Raw genomic sequence first — 16,521 nt, 5'->3', positions numbered from 1 at the left:
CATTCAATCCTATTCAACAGCATATTCCCTATCTCCGCCAGTGGAGTATCATGGCTGCGGTGTGTAAAATATTACTACAGCAACTCACCATGCTTCTTCAAAAGTCCTCACAACTCAACCTCCACATTTGAGGTTATAGGTCAGCAGGTCATAACAAAACCCAATCCAAACCACACAACATCTGACTTGAAAATACATATTTGTTCCTTTGTGTTTGATAAAAATCTTGAAATATTCTATCCAAACAAACTGAAGCTTTTAAAGAGGCCAGTATGACTTCTCAAGGACAACTAGTGATGGTAGTGTTGCCATTGACTCTAACATTCCATCAATGAATTAGCAAGGATAGATGACACCAGCTTGTTTCATGGTGATACAACTGAGTTATACTTGATGATTAACATTGAATACATCCATTGAGAGTATATTTTGTGTTTTTGTACATAATGGTTCCAAGCATTCAACATGCAATGAAAGCATTGCTAGTAATCAGCAGAAGTTTCTATTGCCCGATTTGACCTTGTGCCATGAGACCTGAGAGATCTGACGTCAATGCCATGAATGATCAGGCCTAATACCTCCCAATGGTGTTGTGCACTGCTGCCCCATTGTTGCATGGGATCTTCCAGATGGACAAGTGTAGCCTGGCAGGGTCTGGGAATTTGATTGGAAGATAAGGTTCAGTGAGCGTGATTATGCCTTCTCATGAAAAGTTCTTGAACTCTAACATGAACTTGATTGGTCTCTCTCCATGAGCATCTCCAGCTTTTGGTGCTTTGTTTTGTTTATCGCTACTTGATCGGGTAGTGGAAGAGCTCTCCCAATTTAGGTACAAGGTCCAGATATTTGTGAGGAGGTCTTTGCAGAGTGGAAGGACATTTAAAAGGCATTTGGATGGATTGGGGGTGTAGGTTAAATGTGCGTAAATTGGGCAGCGCAAACTGGTGGACTGAAATGGCCTGTCACCATGTTGTGTGTCTAAATTTAAAAAAAATAATATGTAAGGTTTAAACTGAGTTACAGGGAAAGGTTAAACAAGTTAGGACTTTATTCTCTGAAGACTGAGGGGAGATTTGAAATATTAAAATTATGAGGGGATAAACAGAGTAAATGTAGGTGGGCTGTTTCCACTAAGGGTAGATGAGACAAACCAGAGGACATGGATTAAGGGTGAAATGGGAAAGGTTTAGGGGGAAAATTTCTTCACACAGAGAGTGGTGGGGGTGTGGAACTAGCTCCCAGTTGAAGTGGTGAATTTAAGAGGAATTTGGTCAGGTACATGAATGGGGGAGGTATGGAGGGCTATGACTGGGTGCGGGGCAGTGGGACTAGGCAAAAGAAATGGTTCAGCACAGACTAGAAGGGCCAAAGGGGTCTGTTTCTGTGCTGTAATGCTTTATGGTTCCATGGTTCTAAAGGTGAAGGACAACTGGTACCAATTGCCGGGGTGGAGGAGATGGAGGAGTGGGGTGGGGGGGAGGTGGCAGGGTAATCCTGTTGCTGAAAAAGGATAGAACAAGATGGGAAGGGGAATAAGAATGGGTGATGGCTGCATGGGAGTGGTTGGGAAAGGAGACAAAAGTAGGGGCAGGGAAGGTTGGAACAGAAGTGGCTCAGAAGAGAGAGAATACTCAATACCTGAAATAGGCATCACGGCTGCATGGACTAGGGTGAGCCAAAAGGATCAATTTCTGTGCTATATATTTCAATGATTCTGTGATGTACAAATAATTAGGTATCCAAGTCTAGTGTCCACTTAGTGGCTTCTTGTTATGCTGTGATATTCCATTGATGCAACTGTATTGATGATTAGGAGTGAGATTATGAGTAAATCAAAGTGCAAGAGGTCTCAGGTCTCACATAAGGCAAAATGTAATGATGGTAGATTTTTTTTTTTCCCTGACAATCCTGCAGTTTTATGGTCGCCATTACTGATATAAGGCTGTTCATTTCAGATTTTCAATGAACTGTTAAAATTCCCAAGCCTTTGTGGTGAAATTTTTAAAATATTTTATTTACAATTTTAAATCATATGACATGAGTTATAATATATCGATACAAGCATTATATAATTAAATGAACACCTCCCCCAACCTCCCTCGTCCATCCCATTAACACCCTCCCTCCTCCCCTACCCACCTACAAAGAAAGAAAGAAGGAGATCATCACAAAAAACAATAATAATGAACTTTTTAGCTGTGGAAACTGAAACACCCACCGGAGCGGACCAGGAGATCAAATTTTAATACCAAGAGATTTTAAATATGGGCTCCAACTTTTACAAAAAATGATATTTATCCCTCACATTATACATTATCTTTTCTAAAGGAATACAGATTTCATTTCAATATGCCATCTTTGCATTCCTAAAACCAAATCAGATTTCCATGTAATAGCCAAATATTTTTTAGAAACAGCCAAAGCCAAACATAAAAATTCAATTTTGTACATAGTCAATCTCAATCCTAAAGCCATCGACTTAATGTCCCCTAATAAAAATAACATTGGATCAAGCAGTAAACTTACTTTTAATACTCAATCCAAAAACGATTTAACTTGTAACCAAAAATTCTTAAGCTTAGAACAAGTCCAAGTCAAATGAAAAAAAAGTACCTATTTCTTGTCCACACCAAAACTTAATTCACATTTCTTTAATTTTTGAGGAGTTAAATACAATTGATGTAAAAAGTTATATTGTACTAATCTATATCTTACATTTATAACCTTAGCCATAGAATCTTTGCATAAATTTCTCCAAACATTTTCATCTTCATGAGAAGATGATTTCATAAATCAAATTCATATTTCATTCTTGATTTATGAACATTCAGTTTAGGCATTTTGTTTTGTAATAACTTATACATCTCAGAGATAAATTTATTTGAATCTTCCTTAGTAAGTAATAATTCTAAAGCAGATTGCCTAGGTAATTTTAAACTACGGCCTTATTTCTCCAACAAAAAAGTTTTAACCTGATAATAACAAAAAAAAGTATTATCAGGAACTTGAAACTTCTCCTTCAGTCGATTAAAAGATAAAAACTTCCCTGCTTCGAAACAATCTTCAAATTTTTTAAATCCCCATTTGATTCCATATTTTCAAAAACTGATTATTGACAGTAAAGGGGAAAAATTTATTCTGATATAAAGCATTTTCGCTGAGATCTTTCCTTTTCTACCTATCTGATTATCAGTTTTATTCCATATTTCAATTAAATGTTTCAAAATTGGTGGATCGATACCAGCTAACAATTTTGAATTCCACTCATAAATAAGTTCAGCGTTATATTGGCCTAAACAGAAGATTTATTGATATCAAACATTAGTTTCAATTGTGCAGCTTTATAATAATTCTGAAAATGAAGAAGTTGTAAACCACCTAATTCAAATGTCCAAGTTAATTTTCTCCTAAGACACCCTATTCATTTTCTCCTTCCTTAAAAAATATTCTTACAATTAAATTAAGGTCTTTTTAAAAAATTGGGAGTAATAAAGAAGGGATAGATTGAACAAAAATTGAATCCTTGGAAAATATTCATTTTTTATACAGTTCACTCTCCCTATTAAGGTACTAAGTAAATCATTTCATCTATTTAAATCATCTTTAATTTGATTAAATAATGGAACATAATTTAACCTACACAAATTTTCTAAATTTCTATCAATTCTAATAACTAAATATTTAATTGGATTATTTGTCCACCTAAATTGAGCTACACATTTACAACGATCATAATCTCTTTCTACTAACGGCATAACTTCACTTTTATCCCAATTAATTTTATAACCAGATATTTCTCCATAATCTTGTAATTTTTTATATAAAGAAACTGAAGAATTCTCAGGATCTGTTATATAAATCAATATATCATCTGCAAATTAATTTTATATTCCTCTTTATTCACTTTAATTCCTTTAATACCAAGATCTTGTTTTATTGATTATGCCAATGGTTCAATTGCTAAAACAAACAATGCAGGAGATGAAGGACAGCCTTGCCTAGCCGATCGTGTTAATGGAAAAGAAGGAGAAAGTTGTTCATTAGTAACTACTTTAGCCATAGGGTTCCTATATAAAGCTTTAATCCAATTAATAAATTTTGACCCAAATTGAAATTTTTGTAAAACTTAAATAAATAATTCCATTCTAATCTATCAAAAGCCTTTTCCGCATCAAATTATAAAACGAATGTCTCTGAGATATTCTGATTAATTTAGCTATATTATCAACAGAATATCTTTTCTTAATAAATCCAGACTGATCTAAATGGACTAACTCAGGTAAATTTTCATTTTCTCGATTAGCCAAAATTTTAGTAACAATTTTATAATTAACATTTAATAATGATATAGGTCTATAAGAATCAGATTTTAATAAATATTTATCTTTTTAGGTATTACTATTATTACAGCATTTGATTAATAAAGGCATCAATAAATGTTTAATTTTTTAATAAAATTCAGACATAATCCATCTTCTCCAAGAGATTTCTCATTTTGCATAGAATTTAAAGCTTTAATAAATTCTTTCAACATAAACGGGGAATCTAAATCTTTCTGAGCTTGGCAATTCAAAGATGATAATTGAAAAATCATTAATCTCTTTATTATTCATTGATTGAGATAAATATAGTTTGGTATAATACTCTATAAAAGAATCCTGTGGTTTATAAGTAATTTTTGAATTCTTTTTAACAGCATTAATAACCCTTAATGCTTTCTCCATTTTCAATTGCCAAACCAAAATCTTATGCGCTTGCTTCCCCAACTCATAATATTTTTGTTTAGTTCTACCAATTAATTTCTCAGTCCTATAAGTCTGAATTAAATTATAATGCATTTTTTATTTATCAATTCTAACCTTTTTTCTCCCAGGTGGATTTTTTTTGTAATTTCTTTTCCAAAATCATAATTTTTTTCTCTAATTTATCTACTTCCTCAGGATAATTTTTCTTAATCTTAGTTGAATAACATTATTTGACCTCTCAAATAAGGTTTTAATGCAATTTATGGCACAAATGGACATTATTTATCATTAACCCTGAACTTGGCTTCCTAATTCAGTAATTAACCACTATGCTTCCTGATGGTATAGGTGGTTTCTCATTGGCAGCACAGCTTGATTGATTGATTGACTGAATGAATGAATTAAGTGTTTATTGTCATATACATTAGTACAACGTGCAGATGCAGTGAAAGTATTATTTGCTGCAGTTTCCCAGATACATAATGCACATTTAAGTATAGTTAACACATAATGCACCAGGAAGAGAAAAAAAGAGAATAGATATAAATGGAATAAATAAACAGATCTTCACAATATGATGAGTAGACTGGTATCACAAAATTCAGCGAGGATTTCAAGTTTGATGCAGTACGAATCTGAACAATCCAACTACCACTCCTTCTATAGCACTAAAATGGTTTTAAATGAAGTCACAAGAGTGACTTTAAGAATTGAGGTATTCCGAGACCAAGAGCAATATAAGTCAGTGATTATGGGGATGTTGGGATGGTGGAATGGTTAAGAATTGGTGAATTGGTGGAGTGGTGGAATGGTTATGAATTGAGGCATTCCTAGACCAAGAGCAATGTAGGTCAGTGATCATGGGGATGGTGGAATGATGCAGGTTCAAAATTGGCATCCAAGCTCAAGTTTACAGGGCTTAATTGGTCAGGAGGCCAACCAATGGATTACTTGTATTTTCAGGTATCAAAGAGATAGGTAAAGGTTTTAGAGACAAATGATCTGAAGTGAAAGGGTTCAAAAGGTGGGTCAGGTTAAGTAGTTATCTTCTTCATCCTTAGGCCCATGGCCAAGGACAAGAATGCAGTTGGTCATGAGGAAAAACAGTCCAAAATCAATCAATTCAGCCTCATCCCCTGCTATATTTGGTGAAGAAAAGTTTTACATTACCTGTCCAGAAGGCCAGATGAGCATTGTGTTGGTAGAAGCATTGGAGGGACTTGAAGATAAATGTTGGGTAAGTGGATGTGGAAGGTGGTGCTGCCAAGGGCTGACATATAAACGAGAAACAGGAAAAGGCCCCAACAGTGGGGACAGAATGAATGAAGGTGAAGAGAAGCCAAAACAAGTGCTTCTCTTGCAATCGAGGAATAGATAGAAATAGAATCGAGGCACCACCCGCACACCTGGGTGCTGGAGGATAGACACCAGTGCACTCTGCCCTCAGGAGGCACAGATACCCTTATAGAATTTACAAATCTCAACCCAGAAATTTCAGATATAGAATAATATTTGCTCTTACAGAAATTATGTGAATTAAAGGAAATAAATAAGCACACTTTTTTTCAAATTGCTTTTCTTATTGCATATGCAGGAGATGTGGTTTGGCGTTATAGAAAGTGGCAGTGCAGACTTTTTGCAAGGAAAGCAATCTCCCACTGTAGAGTGTGTTGAAAGAACCAAAGTTTTGTTGATCCAAAATAAGGCTTTTATTAACTAAAAGACTGGAGCATATCACAAGTAGGTCAACCAGTCCAGAATGACCTGGTCTGGCTAGGAGCAATCCTTTAAGACCTGTCAGTAGGCGTGGCTACGCTCTCAGCCAATCACAGTCATCCTACACTACAATCTGTACATAGACACATTGGTGATAGAATTTGTACACTCACACCCACCCCTGGCTTCCCCATCAAGGGTCACCTGTATAATGAATGTCGTGCATGCTTGGCTGTATGTCCCAAATGGTCAATGTTGACTTAACAGCGATTTGCCTGTTCATGTATCATTTTGAGTGCTTATAATTCAAGCAGCAATCACATCTTATCTTTAATATTACCCTAATTACTGCTTCAACCACAAGTTTATTTCACAAACTCACCACTGTTTATAGAGTCTTATCTTAATCTCCATTAGAAATACAACAAATATTAAAGTTCAAGAAATTAGAAAAGAAGCAACTTCCTTGCATTTGGCACCAACCCATAGATCTTGCATTTATAATATTCAAATTCCATCTGGTCCCTTTTTACTCCTTCCCCTATTTTGTCTTTATGAATTTTGCAGTTTGATTTTCGTGGGCATGAACTGCCTGCTGTTATCTGCAAATTTCATCACCATTCCCTTTAGAGTTCCAGCCAAATGAGTGGCACATTTAATCATTGTCCATATTGTGGAAATTAATCCTGTAGGAGAGCCAATGGCCATTTTTGTTACCTGCTGAGGAACTGTCTTTTCTCTGCTTTATCCCTTCCAATAAATTTTTAACTCAGCTAGATACCCTACTCCCAAATAAATTACACCCGTTCTGGTGGGTGGGTGGAGCCTGAGCAGATGTGTTAGGGCACAAGAGACAGTGAACTCTGCTCAGGCAAGGCAAAGCTGGAGGAAACTAATAGAGGCCCACAGTGGTCCTGACATTCATTCCTTGAAGAAGGGTTCAGGCCCGAAAGTTGAGTGCAAGGTTGTTGGCGTGACACCACCTGTACGCTTTCTCATTGCCATTTGCGATTCCGCCGACAACTGTAGTCTCATCGGCAATTCTGTTGATAGCTTTAGAATTATTGCTGCCCACACAGTCATGAGTGTATAATGACTAGAGCAATGGGCTAAGCATGCATCCTTGAGGTGTGCCTGTGTTGATAATCAGTGAGGAGACATTGTTTCCAATTCGTACAGACCATGGTCTTCCGATGAGAAAGACAAAGATCCAGTTGCAGAGGTGGGTGCAGAGGCTCAGAGTTTGTAGTTTCTTGACCACCATCATCTAAATCTTGCTGTAACCTTTAACAATCTTCCTCATTATCCACAATTTCTCCAAATGTTGTGTCATCTGCAAACTTATTAATCAGTAAACATGCATTTTTGTCCAAATCATTTATAAATATCACAAACAACAGAGGTTCCAGCACTGATCCCTGTGGAACAGACCTACAGTAAAAATAACTACCTATTCTCAATGGCTACCCTCTATCATCTATTCCCAAGCCAATTTTGAATCCAATCTACCAACAGTCCATAGATTCCATGTACCTTAATTGTCTGGATCAGTCTACTTACTGAATGTCCAAGAGGGACAGGCTGCCAAATTATTTTTTGTTAGTCCCAATTGTTACTATTGCTAATACTATTAAGGTATTATCTGTTTACAGATTTGATAGTTGGTGCTTTTGGAGCAAGTAAAGTTGCAGTTTACAGGTATGTGACAACCATATATATATATATATATATATATATATATCATCATTTAATCTGTTAATACATCATGCTTGCCTGCTATACGTTTAGATTTTAAACCCTTTCTTGCATTGAGAACATTAATTTTAACCTTGCTGCTTTTTACCAGGTGATGATATAGGACATAGAACATTACAGAACAGTTCAGGCCCTTGGGCCCTCAATATTGTGCTCACCTTATATATTCCTACCAAAAAGTCTAAGCCCTTCCTACCTCATAACCTCTGTTTTTCTTTCATCCACATGCCAATCTAAGAGTCTCTTAAATGCCCTGAATGATTCAGCTTCCACCACCATTGCAAGGCATTCCAGGCACCCACAACTCGTGTAAAAAATGTACCCCTGATGTCTCGTCTAAACTTTTCTCCCAACGCATTGTTATTCCTGCCTTAGGAGAAAAGTGCTGGCTGACCATCTTATCTATGCCTCTCAGAATCTTGTTGACCTCTATTAAGCCTCTTCTCATCCTTCTTCGCTACAAAGAAAAAGGTCCCAGCTCTGCTAACCTTGCCTCATAAGGGTTATTTTCTAATCCAGGTAACATCCTGTTTAAATCTCCTCTGCATCTTCCATATCCTTCCTGCAATGAGGTGACGAGAACTGATCACAATACTCTAAGTGTGGTCTCACCAGAGATTTTAGAGTTGCAACATGACCTCCCTACTCTTTTACTTACTGTAATCCCACTGTAAGCCCAGTATCCCATAGGCCTTCTTAACTATCCTGTCAACCTGCGTAACCACCATGAGAGATGAATGGATTTTGACCCCAAGGGCCCTCTTTCCTCCACCATTAACCGTGTTTTCGGCCTTCGGGTTTGACCTTCCAAAATGCATCACCTCACACTTATCCGGATTGAACTCCATCTGCCACTTTTCCACCCATCTCTGAATCCGGTCTATATCCTTTCGTTACCTATAACAACCTTCATCACCATCCACAACCCCTCCAACCTTTGTATCATCCATAAACCTACTGACCCATCCTTCCACTTCTTCACCTTGGTCTGTGGATCACAAACTTTGTTGGGCTACCGCCCCCCCCCTGGCTCCCAGGCCATATACCTAGCACACGCGCGCGCGCGCGCACACACACACACACACACACACACACACACTCTCTTTCTTGGTATGAGGTCTAATGCAAATTTAAAACAACAACTAATCTAACACTATAAACAAGTGTATGTATTTCACAAATAATACTTACAGTAAACCAAGAAAATGTACATCTCACCTGTAACTACATTGTCTTCTCAGTTTTTAACTATATTGTCTACCTTTTTTTTTGCTGTGGCCATGTTTTATTCTGCAACAAAAAATATAAGTTCTTTTTAACAATCATGGAGTCACAGCAAAATGCAGCAGAAAAAGCATAAGGAAATATAATAGCAACGCAATTACAAGGAAATGAACATGGCCCAATAATACAAGTACGAATGTGAAACTAAAAATTCAAATACTTAAGAACTACTACTTAGAAGTTACAGTAAATACATACGCAAATACAGGTATAACTTATATAACATCACAGCAGTCCCATCCTGGGCAGTCACCATTCCAGGAAGTCACCATCCCGGCAGTCACCATCCCAGCAATTCTGGCCCGGGCAGTCACCATCCTGGGTGGTCGGTTGCAATCCCGAGCAATCCCGTCCCGAGTGGCCCCGTCCTGGCCTGTCATCTTACCGAGCGGTCGGTCGTCAACCTGAGCGGTCCTGTCCCAGCCAGTCACCAACCGCTGCTGAAGATAATTTGCAATGCTTACAAACCTAGAGCTTTGGCCCTTGCAGACATGAAAATGCAATGATCACCAGTCCCCACGGGGTCTGTTGTCTGATCTGGCTGGCATGTGTCCAGACCACATCCCAAGATACAAACAAATGCTTGGACCCCCCCCTTTTGTCCTCACCACCCCCTTGGATCTTTCCACTGCCCACAGTGGGTGGCACTACCCACTTTGCGAATGACTGATCTAGGTCATTTATGAAAATCACAAAGAGCATGGGACCCACAACAGATTCCTGAGGAAAACTAGTAGTCATTGACCTTGAGGCAGAATACTTTCCATCCATTACTACTCTCTGCTTTCTACATGCAAGCCAATTTTTAATCCAATCAGCCAAGGTTCCATAGATCTCATACCTCACGACTTACTGATCGAGTCTTTCATGGAGGACCTTGTCAAATTCCTTACAAAAATCTATATAGACCACATCTACTGCCCTACTTTCATATTTTGTTACCTCCTGAAAAAAACTCAATTCAGCTCAAGAGGTATAGCCTTCACTTCACAAAACCATGTTGACTATCCTTGAGTACTTCTCCAAATGCTCATAAATCCTATCCTTAAGAATCTTCTCCAATAGTTTGCACACCACTGATGTAAGACTCACCAGTCTATAATTCCCAGGATTCTCCCTATTACCTTTTAGTTTTCAAGCGGGCCACATTTGCCATTCTCCAATGTTCCGGCACCTCCCCTGTGGCCAAGGAGCACATAAAGCCAATGCTCCAGCTATCTCTTCCCTCCCTTCCCACAGCAATCTGGGGTATCTTCCTTCCAGCCCTGGGGACTTATCAATCTCAATGTTTTTAAAAAGATCCAACACTTCCTTTTCTTTAATCTCAACATCATTCAGCATTCAAGCCTGTTCTATTCCTACCTCACCCTGATCAAGGTCCTTTTCTCTGGTGAATACTGAAGCAAAGTATTCATTTAGGGCCTCCCAACCTTCTCTGCCTCCAAGCATATGTGGCTTCCTTTATCCTTAAGCGGCCCCATCTTCATTCTCATCATCCTTCTGTTCCTCACATACGCATAGAATGCCTTGGGTTTTCCTTAATCCTATTTGAAAAGGCTTTCTCATGCCCCCTTTGAGCTCTCCAAAGTCCTTTCTTAAGCTCCTTCCTGGCTACCATATAATTCTCATAAACCCTTTCTATTTCCTGTTTCCTAAATAATCAAAGTGTTCTTGCTCGTGGATTGTCTTCATTTAAAATGGTTATTTTTCAATCTTTTTATTGGTTTTAATATATGAAAAATACATAGGAACATAAAAGTAATCATATAACAATTACAGCATAGAAACAGGCCAACTTGGCCCTTCTAGTCCATGACAAACACCTTCTCCCACCTAACCTCACTGACCTACATCTTTACAAGTATCAAATAAAAATGAACAAGGTACATGTTGAACCCATGTTATTAATTAGAAAAAAAGTAAAGAAAAAAAACATATTTCTAAACTAAGAATCAAACCCCATCCCATGAGGGTTGCTGGCCAAGTTAAGGAACCCACTACTAATAATAACTATGGGGTCTTAAAAAAAATCTACAAGTTTTGAAAGTAATTAAGAAAAAGACCCCAAAGAGAAAGGAAGTTAAGATCCATTGCAGTAGTAGAACACCTAATTTTTTTTCTAAAGTCAGACATGCCATCACATCCAACAACCATTGAATATGAGCAGGAAAAATATCTTCAATTACCTTGATTCTTCACCAGCAATGCCTAAATTACCTTCGGGTTTTCATTATGACAGCATTTTAATCTGAAAATAGTTTTAGTTTAAATTATGTCAATAAGTTTCATTCACTTGCAACAGGATGTGGTTTCTACGGAAAAAAAATAGAGTTTAATATGGGGACATGTGAGCTTCTGCACCTTGGTGACAGAGATCTCAAGTTGGACAACTATCCAGATGGAAAAACACTGCGGGTGCCGGGAAGTTAATGCTAGTGGGCAGACAGGGGTAGCAAATGGTCAGAAAGGCTTTATTGAAAGAGCTGTTGGAACAGCAGGACAGGCAGCATCTGTGGGATGTGAAAGATGGTCAAATGTTCCAGACCAAGACCATTCAGAAGGAATAAAAGAAGCTTGGGGTTAACAAAAGGCAAATATTGTTGCAATTGTATGAGAATCTGATGAGGCCATATCTAGAATACTATTGATCTCCTTACTATTGAAAAAAGGATGTACTGGCATTGAAGGCAGTCCAGGTGATATTTATTAATCTCATTACTGGGATGAGAGGCTTTTGCAATTATGATTGCATAATTATATTAAATCTATATGCTTTGCCGTTTAGAAAAATGGGGAGAGGTGATCTTGAAAAATGTAAAATCCTTATGGGACATGACTGGGTAGAGCATCCCTTTTGAACAGACATGGGTACAAGATTAGGGAGTAGTTATTTAAAACTTAAGTGTGTAAGATCTTCACACTGATGTGAAGGATGCATATTATTTCAAAAAAGTTGTAGATATTTTTGTTGAAATATCAGGAAATTGAAGCATTGGAAAATAAACACAGAAGAAGAAATGAGGCCAAGGGCAGATCACACTTCATCATATAGCAGGACAGGCTTGGGAAGCCAACTAACTGACTTCTGTTCCTGTTTGACAATAGCAATAATAAAGGAGTATAATGTGTCAGTAATGAAGAATGCAGCTTTGTACCTCTTCTGTTCAAGAAGTTGTGCTTTTAATTTTTTTTAATTTAACTCCGAGATTGTTATGTTCTTGAGTCAAAGGTTATGGGGAGAAGGCAGGAAAATGAAATTAAGAGGAAAAATATACCAGTCTCGATGTGCCTAATTCTGCTATTTGGTCTTAATCCATATTATCACATGCCGAAATAGTCAATGGCCCTCAGTTTTTCATTCATTAAAACTGATGATTTAAACAATGGAAATCGACTGTGCAAAATGGCACAATAAATGAAAAGGTAAATGAAGGATAAAGCTGAAGATTCTCACCAGACAGGTATGTTACTGTAGTCAGGCATTGTTGCTTTTCCAATAAGATATTGGAACAATTAACTTATTTTGCAATTACCTAACTACATGACTGTAACACAGTGGGTTTATTTTGCAACCCATCAGTGCTGACAAAGATAATAAAAATCTTTTTTTCTTTACTTGCAGAGCTCGACCAGTTGTGACAGTGGAAGCACAACTACTTCTGAACCCATCAATCATCAACCCTGAGAATAAAACTTGCCAGTTGCTGGGATCAGAGACCTTGGTGTCATGGTGAGGAAGTAGTAATGATAGAAGAATGGGACTAACTGTTTGATTTGCTCTAACATTTGACACTTGATTTGGGGATCTTGCCATTTAGTGTAATGTCAGGACTTTAAGGCTACATCAACTTGTTTAAGGTCAAGAAAGAAATGTTGAATGACAGAGCAGTAAGAGTTCTGTATATTTATTCCAGAATCTGAGATTTAGTGGTTCCAGCATGATACACTACATGTTCCATTCTTCAAACATGATTTTTCTTTAAGAAAAGATTTAAAAAAAACATTGTAAATAAAATTAAAACATTAGAAAGAAGCAGAAATTAAAATAAATGTATCATTGCCCACTTGTAGTTTGAAATCACATCAAACATTCTGTGAAGGACGCTGTGGAACACATGAAAATGATTAGTAAAAAATGTGCAATGGCAAATACTTTTTTGATCTTCTAAGATAAATTGCAAAATCTCTGGGGCTTCATGCAGGGAGCCTGTTGATGCACGATTTGGGATTTGCAGAAAGAATTTTCTTGATTGATGTCAGACTGGAAGAGACAGGCAGTGGTTTTCTCTGAGATGGAGATAAACTTGAATGTTAGTTGTGAAATTTGTAAGTGTAGCTTTTGTAGCTAAGAACAAGAAGTGTGATTGGGGTTGGACAGAAAAATTTATCAGTTATACTTTTAAAATAATGTACATCAGTGTTATTGTTTGTAGACTAAGAAATATTGTACATCTGCAAAACCATTGCCTGAAAATTCCAGTGCAGCCCCATGGGTATGCCAGATGGGTACCCAGGAGGGTGGTCACTGTTTTAGTCCAGAACTCTCAACTGGAATCTAAACCCTCAGGTAATGCTGATTGGTCATTTCAATTTTTAAGCACTGATCAGCAGCCATTGGCCCAATTAGTTTACAGAGCCCTTTAAAGATCAATGAGGTCGATTGTGTGTGGAGCCATACAGGAAATGGAAGAAATCATCATCTATTTTTACTGTGGAGAAAGATGTGGAATGAACCCAGGGAAGTCAATAGTGATGTCTTAAAGAGGACATATGCGACAGGAGAGGAGATGTTGGAGGTCCTAAAACACAAAAAATAAGATACTCTAAATGTTTGCAGCCTGACCAAGTGTGCCCTTGGACAATTTGGCAAGCTAGGACAGAAATTGTGAGAGACCTAAGAGGGATGTTTGGATTATTGTCAGCAGTGGCAGAAGACAGTAAAAAGTGAAGGGAGAAAGGTTTAGGGGAGACATCAAAGATAAGGTTTTTCTTCACACAGAGAATTGTGGGTACATGGAATGCATGGCCAGGAGTGGTGGTTGAGGCTGGAATGATAGGAGCATTTAAGAGAGTCTTAGACAGGTACACGGATGAAAGAAAAATAGAGAGTTATAAGGTAGGGAGGTTTCTTTTTTTTAGGTTGGCACAACATCGTAGGCCAAAGGGCCTATGTCTCAGACTGGAGAGTGACTAATGTTGTTCCGTTTGTTATTAAATGTAGCAAGGAAAAATCTGGGAACTACATACCAGTGAGATGAACATTAGTGGTGGTTAAGTTACTGGAGGGAATTCTGAGAGCCAAGGCCCATCAGCCTTTGGAAAGGCATGGACTGATTAGGGACAGTCAACATTTACATGGGAAATTGTGCTTCACAAATTTGAGTTTTTGGAGAGATGACCGAGAGGATTGATAAGGTCTGGTTGGTAATCATTTGTCTACATGTAAGGCCTTTGACAGAATACTGCATGGTGATCTGGAAGGTTATTTTTCATGGGATCCAGGATGAACTCATCATCTTGGCTTAGAGATAGGAGATTGAGGGTGGTGTTGGTGGGATGCTTGTCAAATTGATGCCCATCGAGTGGTGTGCCACAGGGATCGGGGCTGGGTCCACTATTATTCTTCTAGCATTAATGATCTGATTGATAATATAGGTGGCATGGTAAGTATTTGCTGATGACACTAATATTTGTGATATAATGAACAATGAGTTGTATCTCATAGCCTGAATATGCCTAGAATTATCTGATCTTGGAAGCTAAACAGGCACAGGCTGGTCAGTATTTGGAGGGGAGACAATCTAGGAACACCAAGTACTATAGGTTTCTGTGAGAAGCACTGGACAAAGTGATTGACTCTGTCTGCCTTCTGGTTGTCAAAGTTGAAGAATTTCATGCACGTTTCATTCTATATGTAGACAATAATGGAACCTTTACCTTTATGTTTCTCATTGTAAGGCAGGGGATGGCTGCTGGAGTTTAATTTGTGCAAACTGTTACATTTTGGTAAGTCAAGCCAGGTCAAAATATACACAATAAATTGTATGAGCATGGAGAGTGTTGTTGACCTGAGATATGACTGGGGGGTGGGGGGTGGAAGGGAGGCAGGGGTATAGTCACATTGTTCTCCGAAAGTGGCCACACTGGCAGACCGGGTGATGAGGAAGGCAGTTGGCATGCATGCTTTCATCAATCATTGTGTATAGGAGTTAGAACTTCATGATACAAGGTGTTGGTGAGTCTATACCTCAAGTACTGTGTGCAGTTCTGTATGTACAGGTATAGGAAGAACATAAAGGATGCAGAGGAGTTTCACCAAGATGTTGCCAGGACTAGAAATTTAGAGTTATTGGAAGAGATTGGATAGGCTGTGACTTTATTCCCTAGAGCACACATGTCAAACTCAGGCCCGCGGGCCAAATTTGGCCCGTGATATAATTATATTTGGCCCGCAAGATCATATCAAATATGTATTAGAGCTGGCCCACTGGCTGCCGCGCCAGTATAGCGCATGCACAGCTAATACTACAAATCCCAGAATGCTTTGCAAATGCGTTGGCGCCGGCCCGTCAGCCCGCTAATCGCCCCCACCTCCTCTCTTTACTTTCATTAGCATCTGTGACCTGTCGCCCAACTCACATGTAATAAACCCCTTATGAAAAATGGCCAAATGAAAGACAGAAAACAGGACCTTTCAAGACAGGTGGGAGGCAACATCTGACCCCAGAGTTTGATGAATTTGCATCTAAGAAGAGATGACAAGTATCTGCTTTAGACCCAGGTGCATCAGAGTAAATCACAGTCTAGCAAGCTAAGCTTGGATTCATATTTTCTTTGGTTAACTTTGGACTGTTCATAGTTGAAAGATTGGATTTTCATTGAAGCAAGTTGTTATTTTTTTGACTTGTTGGCTTGTGAAAAAAATTACATTTAAAAGGAGCTTAAAGGCTATAGAGAAATATTATTTATTGAATATTTTATTTCTCATTTGTTAATGCTTCTTCTGGAAAGAGTTTAACCA

At 38.0% G+C, this 16,521-nt stretch overlaps 1 protein-coding gene across 2 annotated transcripts in view; it reads left to right on the top strand.

The window, feature by feature from the left end:
- The window catches only part of itga8 (integrin, alpha 8), a 284,139-nt gene that overhangs the window by 118,279 nt on the left and 149,339 nt on the right, over positions 1-16,521 (top strand). For both annotated transcript variants that reach the window (XM_069914329.1, XM_069914330.1), the window contains exons 14-15: positions 8,114-8,159; positions 13,123-13,230. In XM_069914329.1, coding sequence (XP_069770430.1) covers positions 8,114-8,159; positions 13,123-13,230 — 154 coding nt within the window. The remainder of the gene's footprint in view (positions 1-8,113; positions 8,160-13,122; positions 13,231-16,521) is intronic.

This window comes from Narcine bancroftii, chromosome 1 (assembly GCF_036971445.1).
Source record: "Narcine bancroftii isolate sNarBan1 chromosome 1, sNarBan1.hap1, whole genome shotgun sequence".
NCBI classification, from domain to species: domain Eukaryota; kingdom Metazoa; phylum Chordata; class Chondrichthyes; order Torpediniformes; family Narcinidae; genus Narcine; species Narcine bancroftii.
This window is presented reverse-complemented; position numbering and strand designations above follow the sequence as displayed.